This window comes from Zootoca vivipara, chromosome 7 (genome assembly GCF_965207765.1).
Source record: "Zootoca vivipara chromosome 7, rZooViv2.hap1.1, whole genome shotgun sequence".
Classification (NCBI taxonomy): Eukaryota; Metazoa; Chordata; class Lepidosauria; order Squamata; family Lacertidae; genus Zootoca; species Zootoca vivipara.
Genome location: NC_142590.1, coordinates 29,829,751 through 29,854,625, shown reverse-complemented (window position 1 = coordinate 29,854,625; position 24,875 = coordinate 29,829,751). Strand labels below are relative to the sequence as shown.

General features: G+C 41.7%; 2 protein-coding genes and 1 long non-coding RNA gene across 39 annotated transcripts in view; 1 reads left to right on the top strand and 2 right to left on the bottom strand.

Moving 5' to 3' along the window:
• FUBP1 (far upstream element binding protein 1) overlaps positions 1-4,663 on the bottom strand; it is a 31,654-nt gene extending 26,991 nt beyond the window's left edge. For 21 of the 35 annotated variants that reach the window (XR_004693026.3, XR_015950797.1, XR_015950801.1 and 18 more), the window contains exons 1-2: positions 4,450-4,663; positions 393-483 (exon numbers count right to left, since the gene is read on the bottom strand). Coding sequence is in view for 22 of the 35 variants with exons in the window: in XM_035122330.3 (XP_034978221.1) it covers positions 393-483; positions 4,450-4,563 (205 nt within the window). In the remaining 13 variants the exon portion in view is untranslated. The remainder of the gene's footprint in view (positions 1-392; positions 484-4,449) is intronic. The other 14 variants (XR_015950803.1, XR_015950806.1, XR_015950807.1 and 11 more) reach the window with 1 other exon arrangement.
• Positions 4,664-5,007: 344 nt separating this feature from the next.
• On the top strand, positions 5,008-22,645 carry DNAJB4 (DnaJ heat shock protein family (Hsp40) member B4). Of its 2 annotated transcripts, none has more exons than XM_088673205.1 (4): positions 5,008-5,167; positions 14,143-14,419; positions 17,160-17,734; positions 20,279-22,645. In XM_088673205.1, the coding sequence occupies exons 2-4, from the start codon at positions 14,209-14,211 to the stop codon at positions 20,510-20,512; spliced, it is 1,020 nt and encodes a 339-aa protein (XP_088529331.1). In that variant the 5' UTR covers positions 5,008-5,167; positions 14,143-14,208; the 3' UTR covers positions 20,513-22,645. The 2 variants fall into 2 exon arrangements, with proteins under 2 accessions (XP_088529331.1, XP_088529330.1); XM_088673204.1 differs by lacking the exon at positions 5,008-5,167 and adding an exon at positions 10,435-10,558.
• LOC148685027 (uncharacterized) overlaps positions 14,718-24,875 on the bottom strand; it is a 15,095-nt gene continuing 4,937 nt past the window's right edge. For both annotated transcript variants that reach the window (XR_015950808.1, XR_015950809.1), the window contains 2 exons: positions 15,346-15,420; positions 14,718-14,802 (listed from right to left, as the gene is read on the bottom strand). This is a non-coding gene — a long non-coding RNA (uncharacterized LOC148685027). The remainder of the gene's footprint in view (positions 14,803-15,345; positions 15,421-24,875) is intronic.

Here is a 24,875-nt window from a genome sequence, read left to right as displayed (position 1 = left end):
TTTAATGCTTGTCTTTTTAATGAAATAACTACATTTTAAAATGTTGTGCCTGCGCAATGTAACTTAGATACCAAACCACCAGGTTTGAAAAAGATTAACAAATGAGCAGTCTCCGTATAATTTAAAGGAGCTGTTAATCCTCTGTCACAAATATTTCAACACTGTGCTTCTGATGCATTTTAAATAATACATATTTTACCTACCTTAGGTTCTTAGTTATGTCTAAAAGATCATATCCATGTTGAAGATGGACTATTCTACCTTCTAATCAATAACCATGATTAAAGTAATGCAGAAAAGCTAAACTAACACATGCACTCACACACACACTATCAGTTTATAATTTTCAGAATTGAATATATTAGCTTCTTATATACTGATTGACAGCATACCTCCATCTTCAAGAGGTCTTTTTTGTCCTCCATAACTGTAATCATTTGAATTCACAGATGTTCCCGATTCATTTCCAATTTTTGCTGCAATCTGAAAGAAAAGCAAAGGCAAGCATATAAAGTCTTTTTTTTTACTATGTTGTAAAAAGTAATGTGTCAAAGAATGTTTTTTTTTTGCACTTGCTGTAACAGATACCTTACATCGTACATTAATATGTTGTCAAGCATTAGATTACACTAAACGCAAGTTGTCTAACGCTTTATGATTTTTGCTCTGGGAGGCCAAAATCTGAAGATCAGGGCAAACCTTTATGTTAAGAGAGGAACAATTTAGGTCTTGCTATTTTGCCCAGATGATTAATTTAAATGTAACAGGCTTTTAAAACAATACTGTATAGTGAGGGTGCCTGCCTAAAGTCAAAGTGCAGTGTTACAAATCACAGGTGCTTCTCCTCCTCCAAGGTAAAAACTGGCCCCAAGCCAGTGTCTAGATACTTCATATAGTAATTGCACTAAATTTTCCAAAGGTTACTGTCAAGGAAGATCCTTTTGAAATCTCATGCAGTGCATGTGGTTTAGACCAGTATTTGGATTTAGTATGGGATTGATGATGGCTAATAAACTGTAGTTGAACACTGACAAGATAAAACTGATTTGTAGGAGATGCCCATGTCTGGAGACTTAGGTATACAGCCTGTTCTACTTTCTCCCTGAAAGAAGGGGTGCAATTTCGGGGTATTCTTTGATCTAGCATGGTCACAAGAGGCACAGGCAGCATCAGTGACACAAAGCGTCTTTTTAAAAGCTGTAACTGTTCCTGGACATGGATAGTCTGACCATAGTGACTCATGCTCTGGTAATCTACTGACTGGGTTACTGTAATGCACCGTACATGGTTCTATCACTTGAAGACAATCCAGAAACGTAAGTTAGGGCAGAATGCAGCTGCGCTCTCTCTCCTCCTGGACAGACGGAATGACACCACAGTGATTCTAAGAGTTACATTAGCTGTTTATTCACGTCAAAACACAATTCAAAGTGCTGATGCTTATCTTTTCAACTCTAAGCAGCTCACCACCAAAATACCTAAAGGAACATATCCACCAATGCCAGGTTGCCAGGGTGTTTAGATCCTCCAAGGTGGCTTTTCAGTTCCATAACCAGGGCAATTTCAAAACATACCTATTTGCGTCCAGGTATTTTATTAAGTTGGTAATTGATCATCTCACTCTATTTTAACTGCCTTTATTTGGGACCCAGGTGGCGCTGTGGTTAAACCACTGAGCCTAGGGCTTGCTGACCAGAAGGTCGGCGGTTCGAATCCCTGTGACGGGGTGACGGGGTGAGCTCCCGTTGCTTGGTCCCAGCTCCTGCCAACCTAGCAGTTCGAAAGCACGTCAAAATGCAAGTAGATTAATAGGAACCGCTACAGCGGGAAGGTAAACGGCGTTTCCATGTGCTGCTCTGGTTTGCCAGAAGCGGCTTTGTCATGCTGGCCACATGACCTGGAAGCTATACGCTGGCTCCCTCGGCCAATAATGCGAGATGAGCGCGCAACCCCAGAGTCGGTCACGACTGGACCTAATGGTCAGGGGTCCCTTTACCTTTATTTTATTAAGTTGGTAATTGATCATCTCACTCTATTTTAACTGCCTTTATTTGGTTTGTTGTTTTATAGTTGTATGGTGGATTGTTTATTTTATGTTCTCTACTCTACCTGAGAATCAATAGATAAAAGGTAGGTAATTAGCATTTTTAATGACTATAATGAAATTAATTTATGATCCTGTAAATTTGGGTTCTCCTGTTTTAAAAACAAGAGCCTACATCATATTTATTCACAAGTAAATTTGTTCAGTGGGACTTTTTTCCATCTAGCAGACCCCATTTCAGGAGAACTTACTTTTGAGTGTTTTTAGAATTGCATTATTTAGTATCACAGCCTAAATGAAATACAACCTAATTGGTTCAGGCTTACATTTGAATGTTCCCTTCATCTCCCTCTTCCCTATGATTCTCTCTCTTTCTTTTAGTTTGAAAGAAACAAGCCTGCCAGTTCAAATCAACAAAGCACAGCCTGTCTCAAAGCAGAAAGAAATTACAGTACAAGGTGAAAGACAAGTAGGGAGTGTGCAAACCCAAGTCTTGACAGACTCTGTATGTAACTCTGAATTATGGCATGATGCTGTTTCTTAGCCAGCTCGGTGTGCCAGATTTGGAAAAGGAATTGAGTAACACATTATACTACTCCAAGTTGCCCTTAGTCAAGAATTTTTTTGTTGTTGTAAGTATGTATTAAAAGCACCCCCATAACCTTATTTGTTTTATCTTCAGCAACTTAGAATGGAAACTAATTTAAAATTATTTCCCTTTGCTCAATGTTCAAACAGCCAAAATGTGTAGAATGGTTCATCTATTAGTGTATATGAAAGAGTGCAGCTATAAAGAATCTCTTTATAGACAAGTATATTCAGTCATCTATGGGGTAAAGTGGTAGTGTTTGGCCCTGAAAATTAAGCTTCATACTAGTTTATAAATTATTTTGCCACTTCCTTGCCGTTAACAAAACTACACCTACGATTTACTGGATTCAGTACTAACCTCCTTGCCTTACCTCACCCACTTGCAAGAAAGAGGATTGTGATCCTGTCTTACTGGAGCTTTCAATTTGTATGGACCGTTTGAACAAAGGTATTGGCAACTGCTGAAGGCAAATAACTCTTAACCAAATGCTTTCTTAATTCTCTTTGCTTGTATAAAGTAGTAAGATGTGGTTTCTAGATCAAACATTTTTCTGAATTTGGGCTGGTTGTTACATCTAACTGGTCTACGTAAGTTGCTAGGAAACACGAAAGCTTAAGCTAACTAAATAAATGGAAGGGAAGCATTACAGTATGTACTGCTAAAAATGGCGACAATTATCTTCAACAGTCAAGTAGGAAGCCAATTATTTCCCCCCCCCCCACTGCCCCAAACCACACCAACAGGACAGAGACACTTCAGTCAGGACTACTGTAGTTGACAACTACTGTATAGTATTTCAAATAAACTCTTACAGAATTGAAAGGGAGTCTTTTTCTGATTTAGAAAATACTCTTATCTAAATCTTACTCTTATCTAAATTTTTCAGCAGGCGACTGAAAAAATTAATCTAAAAACTCATGGGGTCACATATAGTGATATAGAAACACCTAATTACTATGTGAACAAGAGGAAAGGAAAGAGTGGAACAGTTCTTATTAGATAACAATTTCTATTTTATAAAAGCGGTGTTTCGGGTTTCTCCGTGTTGTGCGACTGTGTAAAAAAATTGGGGAAACCCTGAACTGTGAGTAAAAGAGAGGGGGGAAATATCCCAAGTAAAGAAAGAGGCAGAAATTCAAGTAAAATGTGCCTCGATCATACAAGAGGCTACCCCACCCCTTGAGCACGAGCGCTAATTCCTCCCTCATCCTGTGCAGTGGAAACTATTCACCAAACGATAAAAATCGCTACAAATACAGGTATTACATGCGGGGAAGGCAGGAGACGGTCCTCGTGGACGAAGAGCGAGCGAGCGAGGGAGGTGGAAGTTGGGGGGAAATCAGAAATGCCGACCCACCCGCCTCTTTCTCTCTGGGTTGGTGGTGCACGTAGAGAGGACGCCGCCATTACGGGAAGGCGGCTTAAGAGGGGGGGGAAGGACCCTGAAGAAGGAATTCCCTCATAATCCGAGGGATAGTGTCCCTCAAATCTCACTTCCCTCCCTCGCTCCCGTGAGGCGCCACAGGACTCTCTCTTTCCATCCCCTTTTTCTAGTCACTGAAGGAACTACGGCGCCCCTGCCCGAAAAGGCTTCCCAAAGGCCCACGAAACAAAAAACCGCCTCGGCTCCTAACGGAGGGAGCGCCTCTGGCGGCCTACGGGACGGCGGTGGTGGTGGTGGGGCGTGCCCCGCTCGCCCTTGCGCAGGACGCCGAGCGACGGAGGGGCGAATTGGGCGGCCTGCTTGAAAAAGCCTGCCGGGCCAGGCCGGCCTGGGAAGCGGCACCCATTGCCCGGTGCCGACGATACACACCTGCCTAGCCCGTTGCAGCGCGTCTTTAAAAGCATCATTGACTGCCCCGCCACCTCCTCCGCCTCCCCCGGGCGCGCCCGAAGAAGGAGGGGGTACCGTAGAGTAATCCGCCATGTCCGCTTCGCCGCTTCCTACCGCGCTCTCTGCCTGCCAAGAAAGAAAGAAAATGGCGGCGGGCGGGAGCCTTTCACATTCCTGCGTCGCATCGTGTTCCACGAGAGGAGGGCGGGGGTTTGGGAAGGGGGAGGTGGCGCGCGGCAAAAGCTCGCGAGACGTCTATGAAAAGGGCATGAGATTTCAAGGCGAGAAGGGAAAAAAGGGGAGGAGAAAATCCTTTTGAAGAAGGAAAAGGGAGGAGATTTTCGCGAGATGGCACGAATCACAGGCCGAGATTTGCAAATGTGGAAAGGGGAGGGGTTGTGTGCTCCCTTGGGGGGCGGGAGAGGCTCGCGCGATTTCTTCGCCAGCGAGATGCAGTGGTGACGTTTTAATCGGGGGGAAGGGGGTGGGCGGCATTAAATCTCGCGATAGGTTATCCCCCAAAGCCCTCCCTTTCGCGCTCTTTTTTTTTTAACCCCCCTCGGGCGTTTTGACGTTTCTCCGGAGCCGGCGCGTTCGGACAATAGCGGAGGGGAGGAGGCGGCTCTGAGGGAGTTGCCGTTGCCGTCGCGTCTCTCGAGGAGCGCCGTCGTCGCGGCCTTAGCTTCTGGGCCTGCGAGTGAGTCTGTCAGGGCGGGTGTAGTGAGCGCGACGAGGGCCTCTCTCCCTCTCTCAGGGGCACGTAGAGTCACGGGCTCGGGCCGCCGTTCGCGGTCGCCTTATATATATAGCGACAAACCCAAGCAAAATAGTGGGCCTGCGAATTGCAGCTAAAGGTTTGATAAACGTTGTTAAAACGGAAGAGAAGCGCACGCCCAGAAACAAGCATGTAAGATATGAATGCTGATTTCGTATCTGCCCATAACGTTTATATTAAAGCTTTTCCACCTGCTGTTACCCAAAAACAAACACGTGTTTTTTTCCTCAAGGCGGTGATATGTCTTAAATTCTTATGTGCCGGCGGGGGGGAGGGGCAAATGTCTCCTGGGTTACTGGTACTGATGCATAGGACTCAGAAACACTCCAGGGTCTATGCTATCTATAAGTAATACATGCCCTAAGCGGCTTGCATCCGATTCCCATCCCTAAATTCTGGGAACAGTTTGCCTGTGGGTGCTAGAAACCATAGCTCTGCAAGAGGATGAACTGCAGTTCCCAGGATTCTTAAGAGGTGGGGATGTGCTTTTAAGTACCATATAGGGTGTGTGTTTTCCATACACCATCATCTAATCCTTTCTAAATGCATTACAGTTACAGCATCTTGGACATTTTGGGTCAGACAAACTCCTCAGGCTGTATCCAACAGGAATCCATACCCCCCCCTTTGTGCTGGACTGAGGGTGGGGGACACACGGATTGGGTGTGGTTTCTGCCTGCACAGTGATGCTGTGAAAATTCACCTTCTGCCCTTCAAATGTGCAGGTTGTGCCACTGGCAGAATCTCAGCAGTGCAGAGCCCACACAAGCTGACCCTGTCGCTGCCACATAACAGCAAGCCCAATTTCGGCTTGATCTAGTAGCTCCAGGCTAGTGCAGCAATCTGCTTGACTCCCTACCCTGGCTACCAAATGTGTAGCAGGGCTGCAGGTGCAACAGGGAGTGAGTGGGGCCAAGGGTTTAAATTGCTTGCAGAGTCTTAGGGCTCATCCACACTTACTTTTGCTCCACATTTCTAGACACAGGTCCGGGCTTTCTATGTCTTTTTCTTTTTGCCCCAGTGCTTTATCCAAAACTCCCTGCTCTTTACTGCTAAATCAGACCAAACAGCAATCTGCAGAAAACCCATAATGCCATTTACTCCAATTTGGCAGTAAAGATCGGGTTTTCCTTGGGAAAGCGGCGGGTGACCTGTGCCTAGAAAGTATGGAGCAAAAGGTAAGTGTGGATAAGCTCATACTTTGGAGTAGATTTGGTGAATTCAGTAAAGTCTGTTGATTACAAGGGCTCTATTCTGAGTATGACTTAATTGGAGACAATCCTTTATCTTAATCTGTGATCTTAAACTTGCATGTCTAGTTTAGTGTAGTGTTTTTAGACTTCTGCAGAATCTTCAAGTTGATTGGAAATGTAACGATACCTCAATAATTTCAGTAATTGTGTACAACCTTTGCTGAAACACAGCTTATCTGCTGTTGAGATGTTCCTTTGCAATGTATGACTGCAGGGAAGTGTGACACTGGTTCATAGATGACAACTGTGGGGCCCAAAGATACTACTATGTGGAAAGTGTTTCTTCAGGATAGAAAAGTTTGAAAACCAAAATCCATTGGCGTCAGAAACTTTTTATCTGAAAGATTTACATAGGGTTCACTAGGCAAGATTTAGCGAGTTAAGGGACTTAGTGTTGACACTTGGCCTTGATTTACGGTAAGTTCCATAATTCTCTCTTAATTCCTTGAACATAGTGATTGGTGGAAACAATGATATGGGAGTATTGTGCAGCTTTTTTGCCTTCAAGCAGGGGAGATAGAGACAGTCTCAATGCGACAGACACCCTCAAAATAATTCATAATGTGTTTTTTTCTGGAATCCACTGCGCATCATAACATCTATTTTGAAGCTGTGAGCTTGCCGGGGGGGGGGGGGGAATAGGAATTATCATGGGACAGCCAGAGAAGTTTCATTATCAGTAGTACGCCACAAATTGAAATTTGTAAGATAGTCATTGACGTAGGTTCAAATTGCTGTTTGACATGAAAATAACATACAGTATTGACCCTGGACCAACCACTACCTCAGCCGTATACTGTATCTACAACACATGATTAAGACTAAAGAGGAAGTGGCAAAGAAACTACACTAGACAAAGAGAGAGTTTAATGTAACAAAAACAACTACAGCACTTCTTTTCCATAATGTTTCTAAACTGAAAACTTTGGGATGGTAAGATTTCTAGTACTGTATTTGTAAAGATTAATATTTGTTTAGTGACCTCTAGTGGTCATAGTCAGATGGTGCTCATATAAAACATCCAAAGGGTTTAAAACACAGCTTTTCAAAATGTTGTACTAATAAAATAGTTTGAAAGCGTTTATCCACAATAAGAAGTTGGTTACATTTCATGCAATTTTCCCTGAAGCATAAACATGCTGGCTGTAACTGATGAGAGTTGTAATTCAACAACATCTAGAGTTCCATAGGTTCTTGATCCTGCTTTACAGGATCAGCTTAATTCAGAGGAGAAGGAGCCCTAGACTGCACACTAACTCATGAACTGCATGTAATCACATGAAGTTCATTTTTTCATGAAAGTGTTCTTGCCCCCACAAAGAGGACTAGACTCTTGGAGAGGAGAGCTGCTTGGCTCTTCCTGCTGTTAACAACATAACCCATGCTAGGCCTTCATTTAATATTCTGCATTCCACAGGAGGTTTTTCGGGGGGAAGAATAAGAAGAAAAGCCTTTTGGAAAGAGCAACCATTTGAATAATGTTGGAGTCAGATCTAGACAGGATTCTGTGGTAGCTGAACGGATGTTTCTGAGGCGAATCATCGGCAGTGCTTAGATAATTCTGTACTTTTGTAAATGGCTCATTTACCGTAATAAGCTGCTCTCAAGTAGAATGGGGGTAGGGAACACCCCTCACTACTTGTTTGCAAGGGAAAACACATTATTGAGTTATGTATACAAATACTAAATATGGTAGTTCTGGGTTGTTATGAAATTATTTGTAACATGCTATATTATTTGTAACAGGTTCGAAGAAGGGCCTCTTGTGAGATACGGAGTGGCACAGGAATATTAAAACTCAAAGACTTAAGCAACCACTTTTAGTTGTTTCTGATCTGAATAGACAAATTATGCTCAGAGCTATGTAGCTTTCTCTTTCTGTAGAGCTCCTAATGTGTGACATCACCTGGGAATTTTAGTTCAAAATCTTTGTCGGTTCTGTCACCCAATTACCTGCCATGGATCTTCCTGCTGGTTAGGTTTAAGGAATCAAATTCAGTCTTTTCTTACTGGATTTCACAGCGCAAGAGAATTGGACTTCTAAGTCTTCTGTAAACTTTAACTTTAGCACTGTGAGTCATACTCCAATGTGTGGGTGGAGAAAAGCCCTTGAGAGTAAGTCTCTGGCATGGATACTTGGAAACACACTCCACCCCCCTAAAATACATTGCATGTCCACAGCTGAAATTTGTGCTATTCCTTTTTTGGTAAAGTTTTGATAGGAATAATTTTCTTATACATACATTACTTGGGATTAAATAGTGGGATAGACACTAAGTCATATTTTAAAGTACTTTGATTTGAATACATCTATATAATACTTGTAAAATGCTATTTTAAAGTATTCTAGAAAGTAAATGAGAAGAGCTCTAATTATTCTCTGGTATATTTTTGAGGATGTTTACCTTTTTCTCAACCCCATTACCCATGACATATTTTAATCTGCGGACATGCACTGGCTGAATTTTGATGCAATGGCTATAAGGTGGAGTTTTGAAGCTTTCATTCCAGATTAAAGCACAGTTTAGTGTCTCCACCCCTTGTTGTTGTTTAGTCGTTTAGTTGTGTCCGACTCTTCGTGACCCTATGGACCAGAGCACGCCAGGCACTCCTATCTTCCACTGCCTCCTGCAGTTTGGTCAGACTCTTGTTGATAGCTTCAAGAACACTGTCCAACCATCTCGTCCTCTGTCGTCCCCTTCTCCTTGTGCCCTCCATCTTTCCCAACATCAGGGTCTTTTCCAGGGAGTCTTCTCTTCTCATGAGGTGGCCAAAGTATTGGAGCCTCAGCTTCAGGATTTGTCCTTCAGTGAGCACTCAGAGCTGATTTCCTTAAGAATGGATAGGTTTGATCTTGCAGTCCATGGGACTCTCAAGAGTCTCCTCCAGCACCATAATTCAAAAGCATCAATTCTTCGGCGATCAGCCTTCTTTATGGTCCAGCTCTCTGCCCCTTAGATAGTGGTTAATCTTAACTATGATTAGTTGAAACAAGTCAGCTTCATAAACTGCTATTATGAAGCTGGCTTGTTTCAACAAACCATAATTAGGATAACTATGGTTACAGGTGGGTAGCCGTGTTGGTCTGAGTTGAAGCAAAACAAAAAAAATCCTTCAGTAGCACCTTAAAGACCAACTAAGTTTTTATTTTGGTATGAGCTTTCGTGTGCATGCACACTTTGTCAGATACACTGAAACAGAATCCACCAGACCCTTATGTATATTCAGAGGGTGGTGGTGGTGGGAATGGGTGATGGGCTGATAGGAGTGGTAAACCTGTTGATGGCTGTTAACGACTGCTGATGACTGCAATTGGTCCTGCGGGGGGGGGGGAAGCAAGGGCTGAGCCGCTAAAGAAAGCTAGATCATGCATAATGAGATAAGAATCCAATGTCTTTATTGTTTGCCTGTGTTCAGATGACATGGGTAGCTGGAGGAAAAGTGTGGGAGCCTGAAGGCTGATGAGGCTTGTTCTCATAGTCCTAAATGAAGTAGCTTCAAAATGTTCAAAATGTTGATTGGCTTCTTTAAAAGTACCTGGCAAATGGTAGGCCAGGAAGAGGAAAAATGGTAGGCCAGGAAGAGGAACCTAGAGAAAATTATTTGCTTTCAGAACACAACCCTTGCACTCTGATCATGGATTCCACGCAGTTGTTGTGTCATGTTAATTTTCAGCTGCTTAGTGTTCAATATCATTTGTGTGACATTGAACTGAGTGTCTGAGTAAAATTCTCCGCTGATGTACAGTACACAAATAGCATGAGCCGCAGCAGAACAGACACTTTTTCTATAAGCTTCAGTTCTCTTCTGTCTTTACTCTCTATTAAGCCCATCACAAAAGTTGGTTTCTATGTTGGTCTTGCCAAAAACAAAGGCAGTGAAAGAATCTGACCAGAGCTTTTACTTGGCAACTGAAATACAAAGAGAGGATGTTTACACAAAATATTCCCCGCTCAGTTCCAGAACATGATATCCTGAGTTCCTTTCTCGCAAAAATAAACTGAGCAGATCAAGATTAGAGGTAACTACACGTATTGCTGCGTGTAAGGATTGTGGTCAGGTAAGGTCCTGTTTTCCTTTAAGAGAGTTATTTACTTTTTAAGTTAGGTGGGCAGAACATAGCCCCTGAAACAGCTGTCCAATATGTATCCATTTCTGCCATAACCTTAAAATTGCCAGACTGTATGTAGATGAACAACAGCCACCATTTGTGCTGTGGACGCTGCTCATTCCAACCCCTTCTTGCTCTGGTCGTGCAGAGAAGTGTATAGGAAGAAGACTGTACTAGGATATGTTGAAGGCAGAATAATGGGGCAGGATGATAGAACAGAGGGAAGCACCCACCCATTAACTTTTATTTACATAGCTTGGCAAAGTAAGATAATAAGTTTTTTGTAAAATAAGTTCTTGTTGCCTCTCTGCATACAAAAGCTATTCCTACCAATTCTTTACAACAAGTTACAGCATGCTATATGATGCCTCACTATATACACCTCACCTTGGTTCCAGTAAAACCACCAGCCTTGGTTTTAAAGGCTAGATGTCCAGACCAATAGATAACTCCAATTCCATGTTGCAAAAAAAAAAATGGCTTTACAAATAGAAATTTGTTTTTTTATTATTTAGATTGACCTGTTATTTACTTTGAATTGTTCACACTACTTGAACTATTTCGGTTAATAGAATAGATCACATCATTTTTGAAGCCATGTTGTAGAAAATAGAATAAGCTCTTCCACCTTGCTGTTAACAGGAATATATTATTCAAACAAGCTATAAATACACTTTCTGAAGAAAAGACCAGCTGTATTTTCATCTCATTTTCTGGTTATATAACGTGTCAGAAACAGCAGCACAAATACCACCTCACATGTAAAAAAAGAAATATACACATTACTAATTTTAATTGCAAAAATGTTTTTGATGAATATGTGTGTTTTCTATTGGTAAACGGGTTTGACATAGGGACTTGAGTCCATAAAAGAAAAAGAAAGCCAAAATGTCATTTAAGAAGTCACATACAGTTTCATGCCCACATATGCTCAACTTACGGTGGCAGCACTGCTTTTTGTTTTGCTTCACTCCACATCTCTGTGGACTAAGTCAAGCAGAATTGTTAAATGGCTCGTGAAATATTTCAGAGTTGGTATGAGGATAAGGACTCACCGACATGTAATGAAGAACCTTCTGGTGTGGTGAGAGGTGATACTAGTGAAAGAAGAGGAATGTGTTATTTGGATTGCTTGTGTGTCCAAATTGGCTACTAGAGTATGCTGTGTTCCAGAGCAAGGCAAAGGTTTCTGTGCGCACATCTGTGCCCTTTCCATTCATATCTGACACACAGAGGACACAAGTGTCATTGTTGGCATGCCTGTTTTATTTTTGGTAAAAGGTTTCTAGGCCATCTTTCAGACACAAGTTTCAAGGTAGCTAACAAAAAATAAGTTTGCTTTAGTTAGGATGATTTGGAGTAGGCAATCTGCGAGGTATGAGAACTAAACAATTCAGAGGAAAACTATCTTGAGTTGCTCCTGAGGCTATAGAAAATGCTGCAACACAAGTAGGGTTGCCAGACTCAATAGAGGACAGGACTTCTGTGCCTTTAATTGCCCTGCTCTCTTTTGAGTCTGGAAACCTTAAAGAGAAACCAGCAGACCCTTTGCCTGGAAATTAAACAAAGGGTCTGCTGGTTTCTCTTTAAGGTTTCCAGACTCAAAAGAGAGCAGGACAATTAAAGGCTCAGAAGTCCTGTCCTCTATTGAGTCTGGCAACCCTAAACACAAGTGTAATTTTGCTGGTCGTAGCCTATTCTACTTCCTCCCAATGTCTCTTGGTAGGCTTTCTCCCATCCTCATTCTTCCCCACCCGCCTCAAACATCCATCCATTCCCTTATCTGGACAGCTGTATATGAGAAACTTCATATAATTTCAGCTGTTGCACTTCAGTAGAATTTATTGGGAATGGAATGCTGACTGTCTGTTGGGGTGTGCAGAAGAAAACTGGGAGGGAAGAGAAATGCAGTGAGGAGAGCTGAACAGGATCACTCTACACTGCATCTCTTTGTTGCACACCTCACATGGATTTCTTCAAATTATAAGAAAGCTGCAAGGGAGATGGGCAAAGGGAGGGATAAGTTCCCCCAAGGACCCCCCCCACCCTTTGTAATCAGGACTGAATGAGCAAGCCGTCTCTTTTGGCATGGGGCAGCTGTTGAGGGCAGGTTCCAACTCTCTCTTTGGAATTCCGAACATTGGTAGAAAGAAATTCTAGTCTTGATGTCAATGGCAGTTCTATTCTGAGAAATTTAAAGGCAAAACGATAATGCCTTCATGGATGTTCCAAGGCTCTCCTACCCCAAGACTTGGAAAATGATTGATTGTACTGTGCTATTCACCATGTCGCCTATAATGCGTAGTTTCTGAGAATACAGGCTCCTTTTAAAGGTATCAGAATCCACCGCTTACTGGAATAAGCAAACAAACATAAACTAGAATGCTTGAATTTCACTCCAGTGTGAAATCAATGTAACAAACAGATGATTCTAACTGCTTGGGTTAGGCAGACAAAAACGGCCTGGATAGAGAATATGTGAACAGGCATGTGAACTGGCTCTCTGGGAAAGAGAAGAGTGCAACTATAATACATAATTTAAGCTATGGTCTTTTGTAAGTCATACTTACTACGATCTAAGGTTAACTGAAAAGCAACTATTAACCCCTATTTACTTTTAAATTCCCCCTGAAACAACTGAAATTGGCTCTTGTTGCTTCTGCTGTTTCAGCTACATGATTGTTCTGTCCACCTATATATTGGTGCCACCTGCAACTAAAATGACTGCAAAAAACTGACAGGTTGCTTTTTGTACCCTACTCTGTGCTAGGCTTTCCCCCCCAACATTTGACATTCCACAAGGAAAGCAAATGCACGCAATGGCTTAATCTATTTTGTATCTGTCACTTGTGCCTAGAGGGTAGCATGAAAAGTGACTGGTGCTGTGAGGCAATCAATCATTCTGTTGTGTTGCTGCTAGTGAAACACGTGCAATTTGCTTTTATAGGCTGAATGTGAATAAATCAAAACCAATGTACTGGGAGCAGGAGACATGGCCTGTACTTTATAAGATCTTTACTTTCCCATAATTTTTGTTGTTAATTGCCATCTCTATCCTGTTAACTGATTCTTCACAACTAAGAAATCCGGGTGGTTTGTTTGTTTGTTTATTCTATCAGTTTCGTTTTTCACACTGATTACTTTATCACATTGTCCAAAATTTGACCCGTGTCTGAAATACACAGGTCCATGTATAAAAGGAAAGGGGGGGGGAGTTTAAGGTTTTTCCTTCCCGATCATCAATTCATTCAGCTTCAGAGGGAGAAGGACATTGAAGAGTTAACTGCAGAAAAGGAACACTGCAGAGTTTGGGCTGTAGTTAGCCTGGGAAGTGACGTCTTATAGCATTTGCTGTTCTAGAAAGAGCACAGACACGTAGTATAATTGGGAGGGCTCTGGGTGGCAGTGTCTCTACCACTGTGTATATTTATCTGTATGAAACGACCAAGGAAGGGAGAATGTAATGTAACAAGCAGTCTGCCCGCTGCTTACTAATACTGCCGCTCTTGTGACTTCTGTTAACGCTTTTCCAGCAACATTGCAAGCTGAGAAACTGGACGCTGTTATATAGAAGGAAATAAACTTTGTGAACGTTCAGTATGGGAAAGGATTATTATTCCGTTCTTGGGATCGAAAAGGGAGCATCTGATGAAGACATAAAGAAAGCTTACAGAAAACAAGCCCTTAAATGGCATCCAGATAAGAACAAATCTCCCCACGCAGAAGAAAAATTCAAAGAGATTGCAGAAGCTTATGAGGTGCTGAGTGATCCCCAAAAAAGAGAAATTTATGATCAGTTTGGAGAAGAAGGTAAAATAATTTTATGTACGGTAGTATTAGCTTAAAATAGAAATGTTTTATTAACTGTCAGATGCAGGGACGCAGTTTTTAAGAAGCAGGTTTGAGCATTTAGATGTAGTAACAGTCTTGCTTGAGAGTCTAATACTTCTATGGCATGTTCTAATTTAGGTTATTTTCTATGTGAATATATTTGATTCATCTGTCAAACATGTTAGTAGATACTATTTAATTTATGTTACAAAAACTTTGCAATAGTGTGCTGAGTTTGTCTCACTCTTCCAAGGTAGCATAAAATATACGGATACAGTTTTATTAAAATAAGCTTTTATTCAAAATTGTCCTTCTCAGCCAGGGTCCAGGTGTCCAGACTTCAGCCAATATTGGCGTCTTGCCTGGAAAGGAAAGAATTTGTCTGATGTCATCAAATACTAGGACAAGTTTTCAGCTTAATTGTAAACAGTGCTAAAGTGCCAAGGGAATGAGGCCCAGAAGCACTGTGTTTATCTTAAAACGATTACAGTATGTTAAAATAATTTAGTTTAGATGGATTCTTAGACCTTTTGGAAATGGGTTGCTACCTTTATGGTTCAAAATCTTGTTCAAATGCTGACCTAAGTAGACTTCATTACAATAAGATACTCCCTCAATGAAACAAGACTTTTCACTTTAAGGGAAAGTTCTCAAGACATGATGGTCTATTGAAAACATGTGAACACTTAATTGATGAGCTCTTGATGATGATTGCTCTGAGAAGTTTGAATTCATCACAAATCCATACATTTCTATAAATGCTGGTTCTACTTGAAGTTTTAATACTGCAGCTCCAGGATCACTGTTTCTCTTATAGTCGTTGGACTTCCGCGAGGCCTTGAAACAAATGGGTTCCTTATTCTTAGTCAAGGATCAGCATTCTTTAGTCCCCTTTTCATTCCTACCTTCTTCTCCTAATTATACCAGTGTGTGTGTCTGCTTCTTTCCCAGCCAATATCAGCATGGATTTTCTACTTGTCCTGTGAGAAATTAAAATGAAAGGAATAGAAGCAGCTGTCACCAAACATAAAATCATGTCTAATATTTATTTCTGTTTAACACATTAGATTTTTAATGAGCCGATAAAGCTTTAAATCTTGGACATGGGCAGACTGTGGGTCCAGAGCCCCCTTTTATAGCCATGGGACCCGGTGTCCTTTCAGCAAAACCTATCCATTATCTATTCTAGGAAGTGTCATTCCGCTAAGCACATGGTATGGTTTGTCAGCCCACTTGGCATTAGTACTACATCTGTATATGATCATCATGCTCATCATAGCTAAGAGACTAGGTTTAGCCTGAAAAGCTATTTTAGCAACCTATTTTTATTTACTGAATATTTTCCCAGCTTGGAGAAAAGACTTGATTTTTGTTTTCATGGTTCTAAGTCAGGCATCCCCAAACTTTGGCCCTCCAGATCTTTTGGACTACAATTACCATCATCCCTGACCACTGGTCCTGTTAGCTAGGGATCATGGGAGTTGTAGGCCAAAACATCTGGAGGGCCGCAGTTTGGGGTTGCCTGTTCTAAGTCAATGCAAAATAAGATTTTTGAAAGTAGAGTTCTAAAACCTTTCTACAGGTTTGTATTCTTGCATTTCTGAATCCCATCCTAATGTAAATTTGATTAACATCCATGACAGCATAATTTATCTCTTAACTTTGGGTAGGCCTACTACATCCCCAACTTGCAAACATTCATGTTTTTTTTCTATTCATATTCATATTCTCTCTCTCTCCCTCCCTCCCTCCCTCCCATGCAGCAGGTAACAATTTAGAACCAAAGACTATAGAGTTAAGGCCCACAGCCTTCTTATGCAGAATCTGCTTAGGTGTTTTGAAGATAGACTAGAAAGCTAAGAAACTGTTTAAATTTAGGATGGCTGCGTAGGTGTAATTAATCACAGAGTGTAGGTGGGTGCCATAACGTTGGAAGAAATGGCAGGCTTGAAATAGCTGAGGTAACTGTCAGCATGAGTGTGATAGCATAACTTCATAAGATCTCTTTATAAATATCACTTTGCGTAACTTGCAGTACTTTAGCATTTTCTAATTTCTTGGGCTGTAGTCTATTCAAAACTTAGAAGTAGGTCCAATTAAACTCAGCTGGGCTTCCAAATAAATGCATGTAAGATTGGGCTGTGTTATATTTGGGCTGTGTTATATTTGATGTGGCCCAATCCAATGGTTGCTTCCTCGAAGTAGGCCCTACGGAATAAAGTAAGTCCCATCATTAAGTGTATACATGATTATAGTTGGAGATTGTACCTTGCATTTCTAAACCAGTATAATAATAATAATTTTATTATTTGTACCCCATCCATCTGACTGGGTTGCCCCAGCCGCTCTGGGTGGCTTCCAACATGTATAGAAGCATAATAAAACATTACACATTAAAAGGTTTGCCTATACAGGGCTGCCTTTCTATATCTTCTAAGGCAGGCATCCCCAAACTTGGCCTTCCAGATGTTTTGGGACTACAACTTCCATCATCCCTAGCTAACAGGACCAGTGATCAGGGATGATGGGAACTGTAGTCCCAAAACATCTGGAGGACCGAGTTTGGGGATGCCTGTTCTAAGGGTTATATAGTTACTTATCTCCTTGACAACTGATGGGAGGGTGTTCCACAGGATGGGTGCCACTACCGAGAAGGCCCTCTGCCTCATTCCCTGTATTTAAGGTTGGCATTGTTAAACTTATTTGTACCCTTTTGTAGGACTGAAAGGAGGAGCTGGAGGGCCAGATGGGCAAGGTGGTACTTTCCGGTACTCCTTTCATGGAGACCCACATGCCACATTTGCAGCATTTTTTGGTGGTGCGAATCCTTTTGAGATCTTCTTTGGAAGAAGGATGCCCGGTGGCAGAGACACTGAAGACATGGAAGTGGATGGAGATCCGTTTGGTTCCTTTACTTCTTTCAATATGAATGGATTTCCAAGGGAACGAAACACTGTTGGTAGCCAACCCCGTCGTAAGCAAGATCCCCCTATTGTTCATGAACTCAAGGTATCACTGGAAGAGATTTACCATGGATGCACAAAAAGAATGAGAATTTCCCGAAAACGGCTCAACCCAGATGGTAGAAGTGTCAGAACAGAGGATAAAATCCTCACTATTGATATCAAGAGAGGATGGAAAGAGGGCACCAAAATTACATTCCCCAAAGAAGGCGATGAAACACCTAGCACCATACCAGCTGATATTGTGTTTGTTATTAAAGATAAACTACATCCTCACTTCAAGAGGGATGGTTCAAATATTGTCTATCCTGTCAAGATCAGCTTGCGAGAGGTAAGCACCCTGTTATGATTTGGAATGGTATTGTTAGAACTTTGTGCCATCTGTGCTTCAAACTTGTTCACATTGTTTTACAGTCAAAGCTGATAATAGCCCAGGCATCCCCAAACTGCGGCCCTCCAGATGTTTTGGCCTACAGCTCCCATGATCCCTGGCTAACAGGACCAGTGGCCGGGGAAGATGGGAATTGTATTCCAAAACATCTGGAGGGCCGAAGTTTGAGGATGCCTGTAATATCCCATAGATCAGGCTTCCTCAAACTCGGCCCTCCAGATGTTTTTGGCCTACAACTCCCATGATCCCTAGCTAGCAGGACCAGTGGTCAGGGATGATGGGCATTATAGTCTCAAAACATCTGGAGGGCCGAGTTTGAGGAAGCCTGCCATAGATGATATTGTTTGATAAATATGTAGACACCCAGATAATGGGCGTGAGTCACCAAACTAGTCCTGTCAGTGCAAGCCCTGCAGAAGAACTTCTACTTGCACAATGGGGCTTTTCCCTCTCCTCACCCCAGCATGCCCCAAAATCGACTCCGGGGGAGTGTCGGGAGAACTCCCAGAGCAGCACCCAGGGAGGAGGAGAGGGGCATAGTTCCATCTGGCAAGCTGCAGTGTGACACTGGAATTCCACCCACTGTGTTGAATAGTTCAGCACCGTTTGGAAGAAGGATGACTGCTATTCTTTGACTTTAACATGTCATAACAGAGTGTGGGATAAAATATCCAAAGCTAACACTACTTCATAATTTTGGTTGCTGCTTTGGCTGACCCAATCTATCCTTGTGCCATCTCTTGCTTTCCCCTGATTGCCATTTTCTATTCTGGGATGAATCCAGTGCTAGTCCAACTTGAAGTAGACCCACTGAAGTTAATGGATCTGGCTAACTCAGGTCCATTTACTTCAATGGATCTACTCTGAGTAGGACTAGTATTGGGCACAACTCTGCCTGCAACAAAAGTTAGTCGTGTACTCAGTTGAGCCTGCCTTTTAACTGGCTGGGATGTTTTCTGATTCTATTCAGTTGCTCTTTGCAGTATGAGGATGTGGCATCGCTCTGCAGCGTGATAGAGAAATCAGTGCTATGTGGACAACAAGATATGCTTTGCTTCTAATTTTGTAGCAATTGAGTAGTTGGATACAAAATGGTGCAGTTATGCAAACCAACACTTGGCCAATGTAAGCAACAGTAAACTTAGCTGAGGTGGCATGGGTTTAATTTTAAACCAATGCATTTATATAAATGGGTGTTAAATTGATGTACAGGTATATGCACATTATGTTGCAGTTCGAACTAAACAAGCAAAATGAAATAGAACAAAACTAAACTAAATAGCGCTATGAGCTATGCCTTATAATAATATTACCGTGTAAATACCTCTCTATAGTGAATCTAAGCACCTAATATTTTGCTAATTTTATTTTTAATACAGCTTATGCCAGGCTTTGGTTTGTTTTTGTTTGAAGTACAATTAGTTAGAGAGTCTGGCATTCCTAATAGGTTGGCTGACAGTGGACTACCGGGATTCTTACATAAACACTGAATTCTGTGCATGTAGGACTCCTTCATTTTTGTCCATGGGTTGCAAAACGAGTGTAGTGCACTCATGCTTTGCATGAATAGATCATGGATAGGCAACATGGTGCCCTCTGTATTTGGAACTAAAACTCCCACCCACCCCATCCACCGTAACCACTGATAAGGAATGAAGCAAGTTGTAGACAGCATTATCTGAAGGGTACCATGCTACCTACATCTGGCATAGATGGTTCCTACCTCAAGGAGAAGATGGATGGTGTCCAGTGGGGCTGCATTGCTAACTTGACTTGCCAACACCATGAAGTCACTGCTGGTTAGCAAGAGGAGGAGTGGCAAAGCAGCAGGGAGCTTGGTATGGCTGCAGCCAATCTGATGCCCTTGCACTACACAGAGGTCCCCGTTGCCTTGCCCCTATCCCTCTTGGTAATGGGCAGCAATGCATGACATTGGGAAACTAGGTCAGCAAAGCAGCTCCACCGGCCACTGCCCTGCCAACCACTACTGGTAGTGCTTATATGCACAAGAAGCTCCATGTAAAGCAGGGGTGCAGAGCCTGTAACCCTCCAGATGTTGGCAGATGCCAACTCTCATAAACCTGAGCCAGCAATGTCATATGGAAGTGGCACAGGCTAGCCACTTCTGCTCTATGTAGTGGGAACTGTTCAGCTATGTTTGCTTATTGTTTTCCATTTACAAAACCATTTATAGTTATGAAATGCATACATAGGATTGTGCTGTAAGAATTTGGGCTACACAGTAATTATTTGTATAAGATTCAATCTCTGTTTCTGAAAATTAAACCCTAGGCTTTACCTGAAAATACGTTTACTTGTAGTGTTTCTAGCATTACCAATACACCCAACGTAGAGTAACAGTATAGGATGTATAATAACTGTATTTCTAAGTTATATTTCATAGATACTTATCTTTCTTTAAGTGCTTTACCAAAAAAAAATGTCCTGCTGCTTCTGATTTGGCTTCTTAAACTTATTTTTTAGGCCTTGTGTGGCACCTCAATCAATGTACCAACAATAGAAGGTCGAACCATACCTATGACAGTAAATGAAGTTGTAAAACCTGGAATGAGAAGAAGAATTATAGGATACGGCTTGCCATTTCCCAAAAATCCTGACCAACGAGGTGACTTGATTATAGAGTTTGAAGTAACCTTTCCAGACAGTATAGCTCCAGCATCAAAAGAAGTACTCAGGAGAAATCTTCCTGTTTCATAAAACAACTTACTTTTTTGAACTTGTTCCAAAAGGACACCGAAAATTGAAGAGTTGAGGTTTATGCTGTAAAAGTGCAATCTATAACTGTGGAACTTACCTTGTTTGTGTGTGGATAGGGGAGAGAGTTATGCAGTGCTGCATGAGAATAGAAGGCAAAAGTACAAAACAGTTGCAATCAAGTATGAAGCTAAAACCATTTGCTGTGCATTGGATTTTCCTTTTCAAAAAGTTTTATCCAGTATTTGCTTATAAGTAAGATGTATTTTTGTGTGTGTGTGAGGGGGGCACTTCTGTGCATATCTCATATGCACAGAATCACGAAGTGCTTGCGTTTTAAAGCACTTTATTTCAGATATTTCTTTATCATCTATGTGAGATTATTATATTGCAGGATCAGAAATTGGAACTCATAGTATGGATCTATGTAACGTTTGCAGTATTTATGTTGTGTATATTCCAATTCGCTATGTTTACATTGCACACAGAAGAAGGCAGGAAATCTCACTTGAAATGTTCATGAGCCCGAAGGGTAAGTTTCTTTTTCTGCATTGTTGTATGTTTTTGGATTCCTTTCCTCAGTATTCTACAGATGCTCGCCTAACAGAAAATTATATGTGCCATTTCACAGTCATACATATACGTACCATGCCATGAACATGCTCCAAACCAGAACACACAATGGGTGACTCAGTAGTTGCCACATATTCAGGGTGTCTAACCCCTACCCTACATTTATGCAGCCTCCAGTCCTATCCAGCCCAGGCCATGAGACTCCCAGACTTCACATGGCGTTCCTAAGTTTCCAAGGGAGCAAGGGTCAAGACCCTTTGCTGTCTGACCCTATTCTAAAAACACAGTACCTGGTAGGGAACTAAGCAGTCAAGTATTGAATTTAGTACCAAGGCATTACCTAAATAAAGCTTGCACGCACACACACAATTCCAAAAGGAGGTACATTTATTTGATAAAAGGAAACATTAGTGAGAACAAATATATTAGGGCAATTATGTCAGATCAAACAAACTGTGCTCAACCAGCCAGTTCTGTACATATCAATAAAATCATTGGCTTCGCAGGGACAAAAGCATACAACACGGAGCAAGATAATCCAAATATGATCCGAAGGTGGGCTGTTCCCTGCCAAAAGTAAGGGCCTGCTTTCTTCAAAAAGGCATAAACGACCTAGGTAAATCTTGTTAACCAGTAAAAAGGCCACAAGACCCCCCCAACTTTCTGGCACTTTAGCCTACATGCTTTCCCATGAAACCCAGCTCAAGCAACCATTCCAGTCAACAAGCTCACAGCTGGTTTACCAGATTTCCATATGGAAAAAATGTGACAGTTGCTTTAATGTCCATTAAAACATATGTGCAAATTGTGGAACCTGCCTGCTGAGAGAGTGAGTCTATATAGAAGGGTTATCTGAACAAATGTCAAGGGAATGGGCCTACTTCAAGCACACTAACTTCACAGTCTTTCATAGTTTAAGCCTCTTGAAACTTCTGTGGTCAGTAAATTAGTAGTACTCGGTCCCACTTAAGAAATTGTAAGCTTGTTCTGAATTATCTAAAGGAAGGGAAGAAAATGCCCTCAATTACAGTTTTCTAAAAGAAAAGAAAAAGAATCTATAGGGCTGGTACCCTTGGATGGCAAAAATGAACAAGTAAACATCCTTTTAGCATTTGTTTCTAAACTTGCTGCAATATGTTAACATCTGAAAGTCATATTCTTTAAAGAAAATAAATGATTTTATGTACATACAAATGTGCTAGGTAGCTGCACTGTTAACCAACAGGGTAATTAACAATTTTGTATGCTTTTATGTAGAAAATGCAGTAGCCATCTATAATGCAAAATAGTTATAATCATGGAGGGCGGGGGGGGGGGAGCAACCATTCTAGAAACTATCCATTTGAATGAATTGGCAACATTTCATAAGATTTTATACATGGGGTATGAAGAAATATGTGCATTCTGAAAGTAGAAGGATCCAGAACACTAGCACTCATGACACTAAAAGTGAGAAAGTAGAAAATGGCTGCTTCATCCTTATGCATATTGTTTATGCATTTACATATCATTCATGATCTGTATTGCATTCATATGTTTTTTAATTAAATATATTGTTTCTAACGTGTTTTCTATTTTTTGTAATTTCAACTGAGTGGGTGTATGAGAGCAAATGAATGTATTTATTATTTATCTATGACTTTATTGAATTAATATCCTGCTCTTGCTTCTCAGGGTAGCAGACAACAAGGGATACATAATCTTAAAAACAATTCCAATATAGATGCACACTGGGAAGGAGCTCAACTTAAATTACTTTTTGAAAAAGGAATGTTTTTACGTGCCAACAACCAGCAAGGATGACATCTGGTTAATACTTAAAGGGATGGAATTCAGTAGGGTAGATGCCACAATGCTAAAGGCCCGATTCCTATATTGTGTGGAACAGAGCTCCTGTTCGATGGTATCTGCAGGAGGCTCTCATACGCTAAGCACAGTGATTGACTGTATGTACAAGAGGTGACATGGCCTTTCAGGTATCCTGGTCCCAAGCTGTGTAGGGCTTTATACGGCAAAACCCAGCACCTTGTCCATAGACCAGAGATTAATTGGCAGTTGCTACAATTATTTCAACAGTGGAGTAACATTTTAGCAATACTATTTTAGCAATACTTTGCCCCAGTGTGCAGCCAATCTGCCACCTTTTGCAACAGCTGCACCTTCTGGGCTAACCTCAAGGGTAGCTTCACATCAAGCACATTGCAGTAATCAAGCCAGGAGATTACCAGCACACAGACCATGGTGGTCAAGCTATTGCAGTCCAGGAATGGCAGGAGCTGTCTTACTAGCCAAAGCTGGTGAAAGGCCACCTAGCCACAAGGCTACCTAGGTCTCTAAGCATCCAAGATGGATCCAGAAACACTCCCAGACTATGAACCTCCTTCAGGGGAAGTACAACCCCATTGAAAGCAGGCAACCACCCAATTATCTGGACCCAGAAACCGCTTGCCCACAGGACCTCCATTTTGCCAGGATTGAGGGTCAGTTGGGTGGTCTTCAGCCAGTTCAGTAGAGTCCAGGCTCTCAGGTGGGTATCATTGCCATTCTAAGAGAACAAGGTGAGCTCCGGCACCTCTTTTTATAGAAAAATAGCACTGCCTGTAGTACAACTGCCAGGGGCCTGGAAGAATAACCTAATGCTATTATCTGAGACCAGCTTTGAAAATGGGATCAGAACCACTGTAAAACAGTGCCTCTAACAGCCATCTCACATAGTCAGCTGAGAAAGATACCAAGGTCAATGGTGTCAAAAGCCGCTGAAAGATCAAGTAAGAATAGGCTTTTTGATACCATTGAACATGGTATCTTAAGCCAACTATGAAAGATGGGTTATAGGACTGTAGTCCCCTGTCGTAATAAAGATGATCCATCAGGGAAGCCAAAACTGATCGAGTCCCATAACCAGTCCTGCACCCATATTGAAATGAGTCAAGATAATCTGTTTCATCCAAAAGTACTTACAATTGGTGCACAACTCTCAGAATCATCTTTTCTAAGAAGAGGATGGACAGCATGCAACTGGATGTGAGTTGTCAAAAACCAATGGCTATTTAAGAGTTTGTTTAGTAACTAACTATAGCTGCAATGAGGGACCCAGGTGGCGCTGTGGTTAAACCACTGAGCCTAGGGCTTGCTGATCAGAAGGTCGGCGGTTCGAATCCCTGTGACGGGGTGAGCTCCCGTTGCTTGGTCCCAGCTCCTGCCAACCTAGCAGTTCGAAAGCACGTCAAAATGCAAGTAGATAAATAGGAACCGCTACAGCGGGAAGGTAAACGGCGTTTCCATGTGCTGCTCTGGTTTGCCAGAAGCGGCTTTGTCATGCTGGCCACATGACCTGGAAGCTATACGCCGGCTCCCTCGGCCAATAATGCGAGATGAGCGCGCAACCCCAGAGTCGGTCACGACTGGACCTAATGGTCAGGGGTCCCTTTACCTTTTTATAGCTGCAATATTAAGACTGCAATCTTATGTACACTTGAGAGTAAATACACTTTTCAACATTCAGTAGTAACCCCCTCCCCTTTTTATATGTTAAAGTTTAACAAAAAAATAGTTCAGAATCCAAGAGAAAAGTAGATATAAGTAATAGTACAATCTCTAGAACACATGAAGACTAGTGTGCATTAAAGGTTTAATCCTAGCTAAAATAATCCTTTAGATATATGGAATGCTGGCTGTTTAGGAAATATCCCAGTTCTATCCAACTTAGGTAGAGATGCCTTGAACCATGCTTGCTTTTGCAACTCAGCAGGAGAGATGCTGAAAATATTACCTTGCTGAAGGTAAGGATGAA

Coding starts and splice junctions, on each gene's coding strand:
- DNAJB4 (XM_088673205.1), top strand. CDS start 14,209: ATGGGAAAGGATTATTATTCCGTTCTTGGGATCGAAAAGGGAGCATCT. Junction 14,420..17,159: donor TGATCAGTTTGGAGAAGAAG/GTAAAATAATTT, acceptor ACCCTTTTGTAG/GACTGAAAGGAGGAGCTGGA. Junction 17,735..20,278: donor TCAAGATCAGCTTGCGAGAG/GTAAGCACCCTG, acceptor CTTATTTTTTAG/GCCTTGTGTGGCACCTCAAT.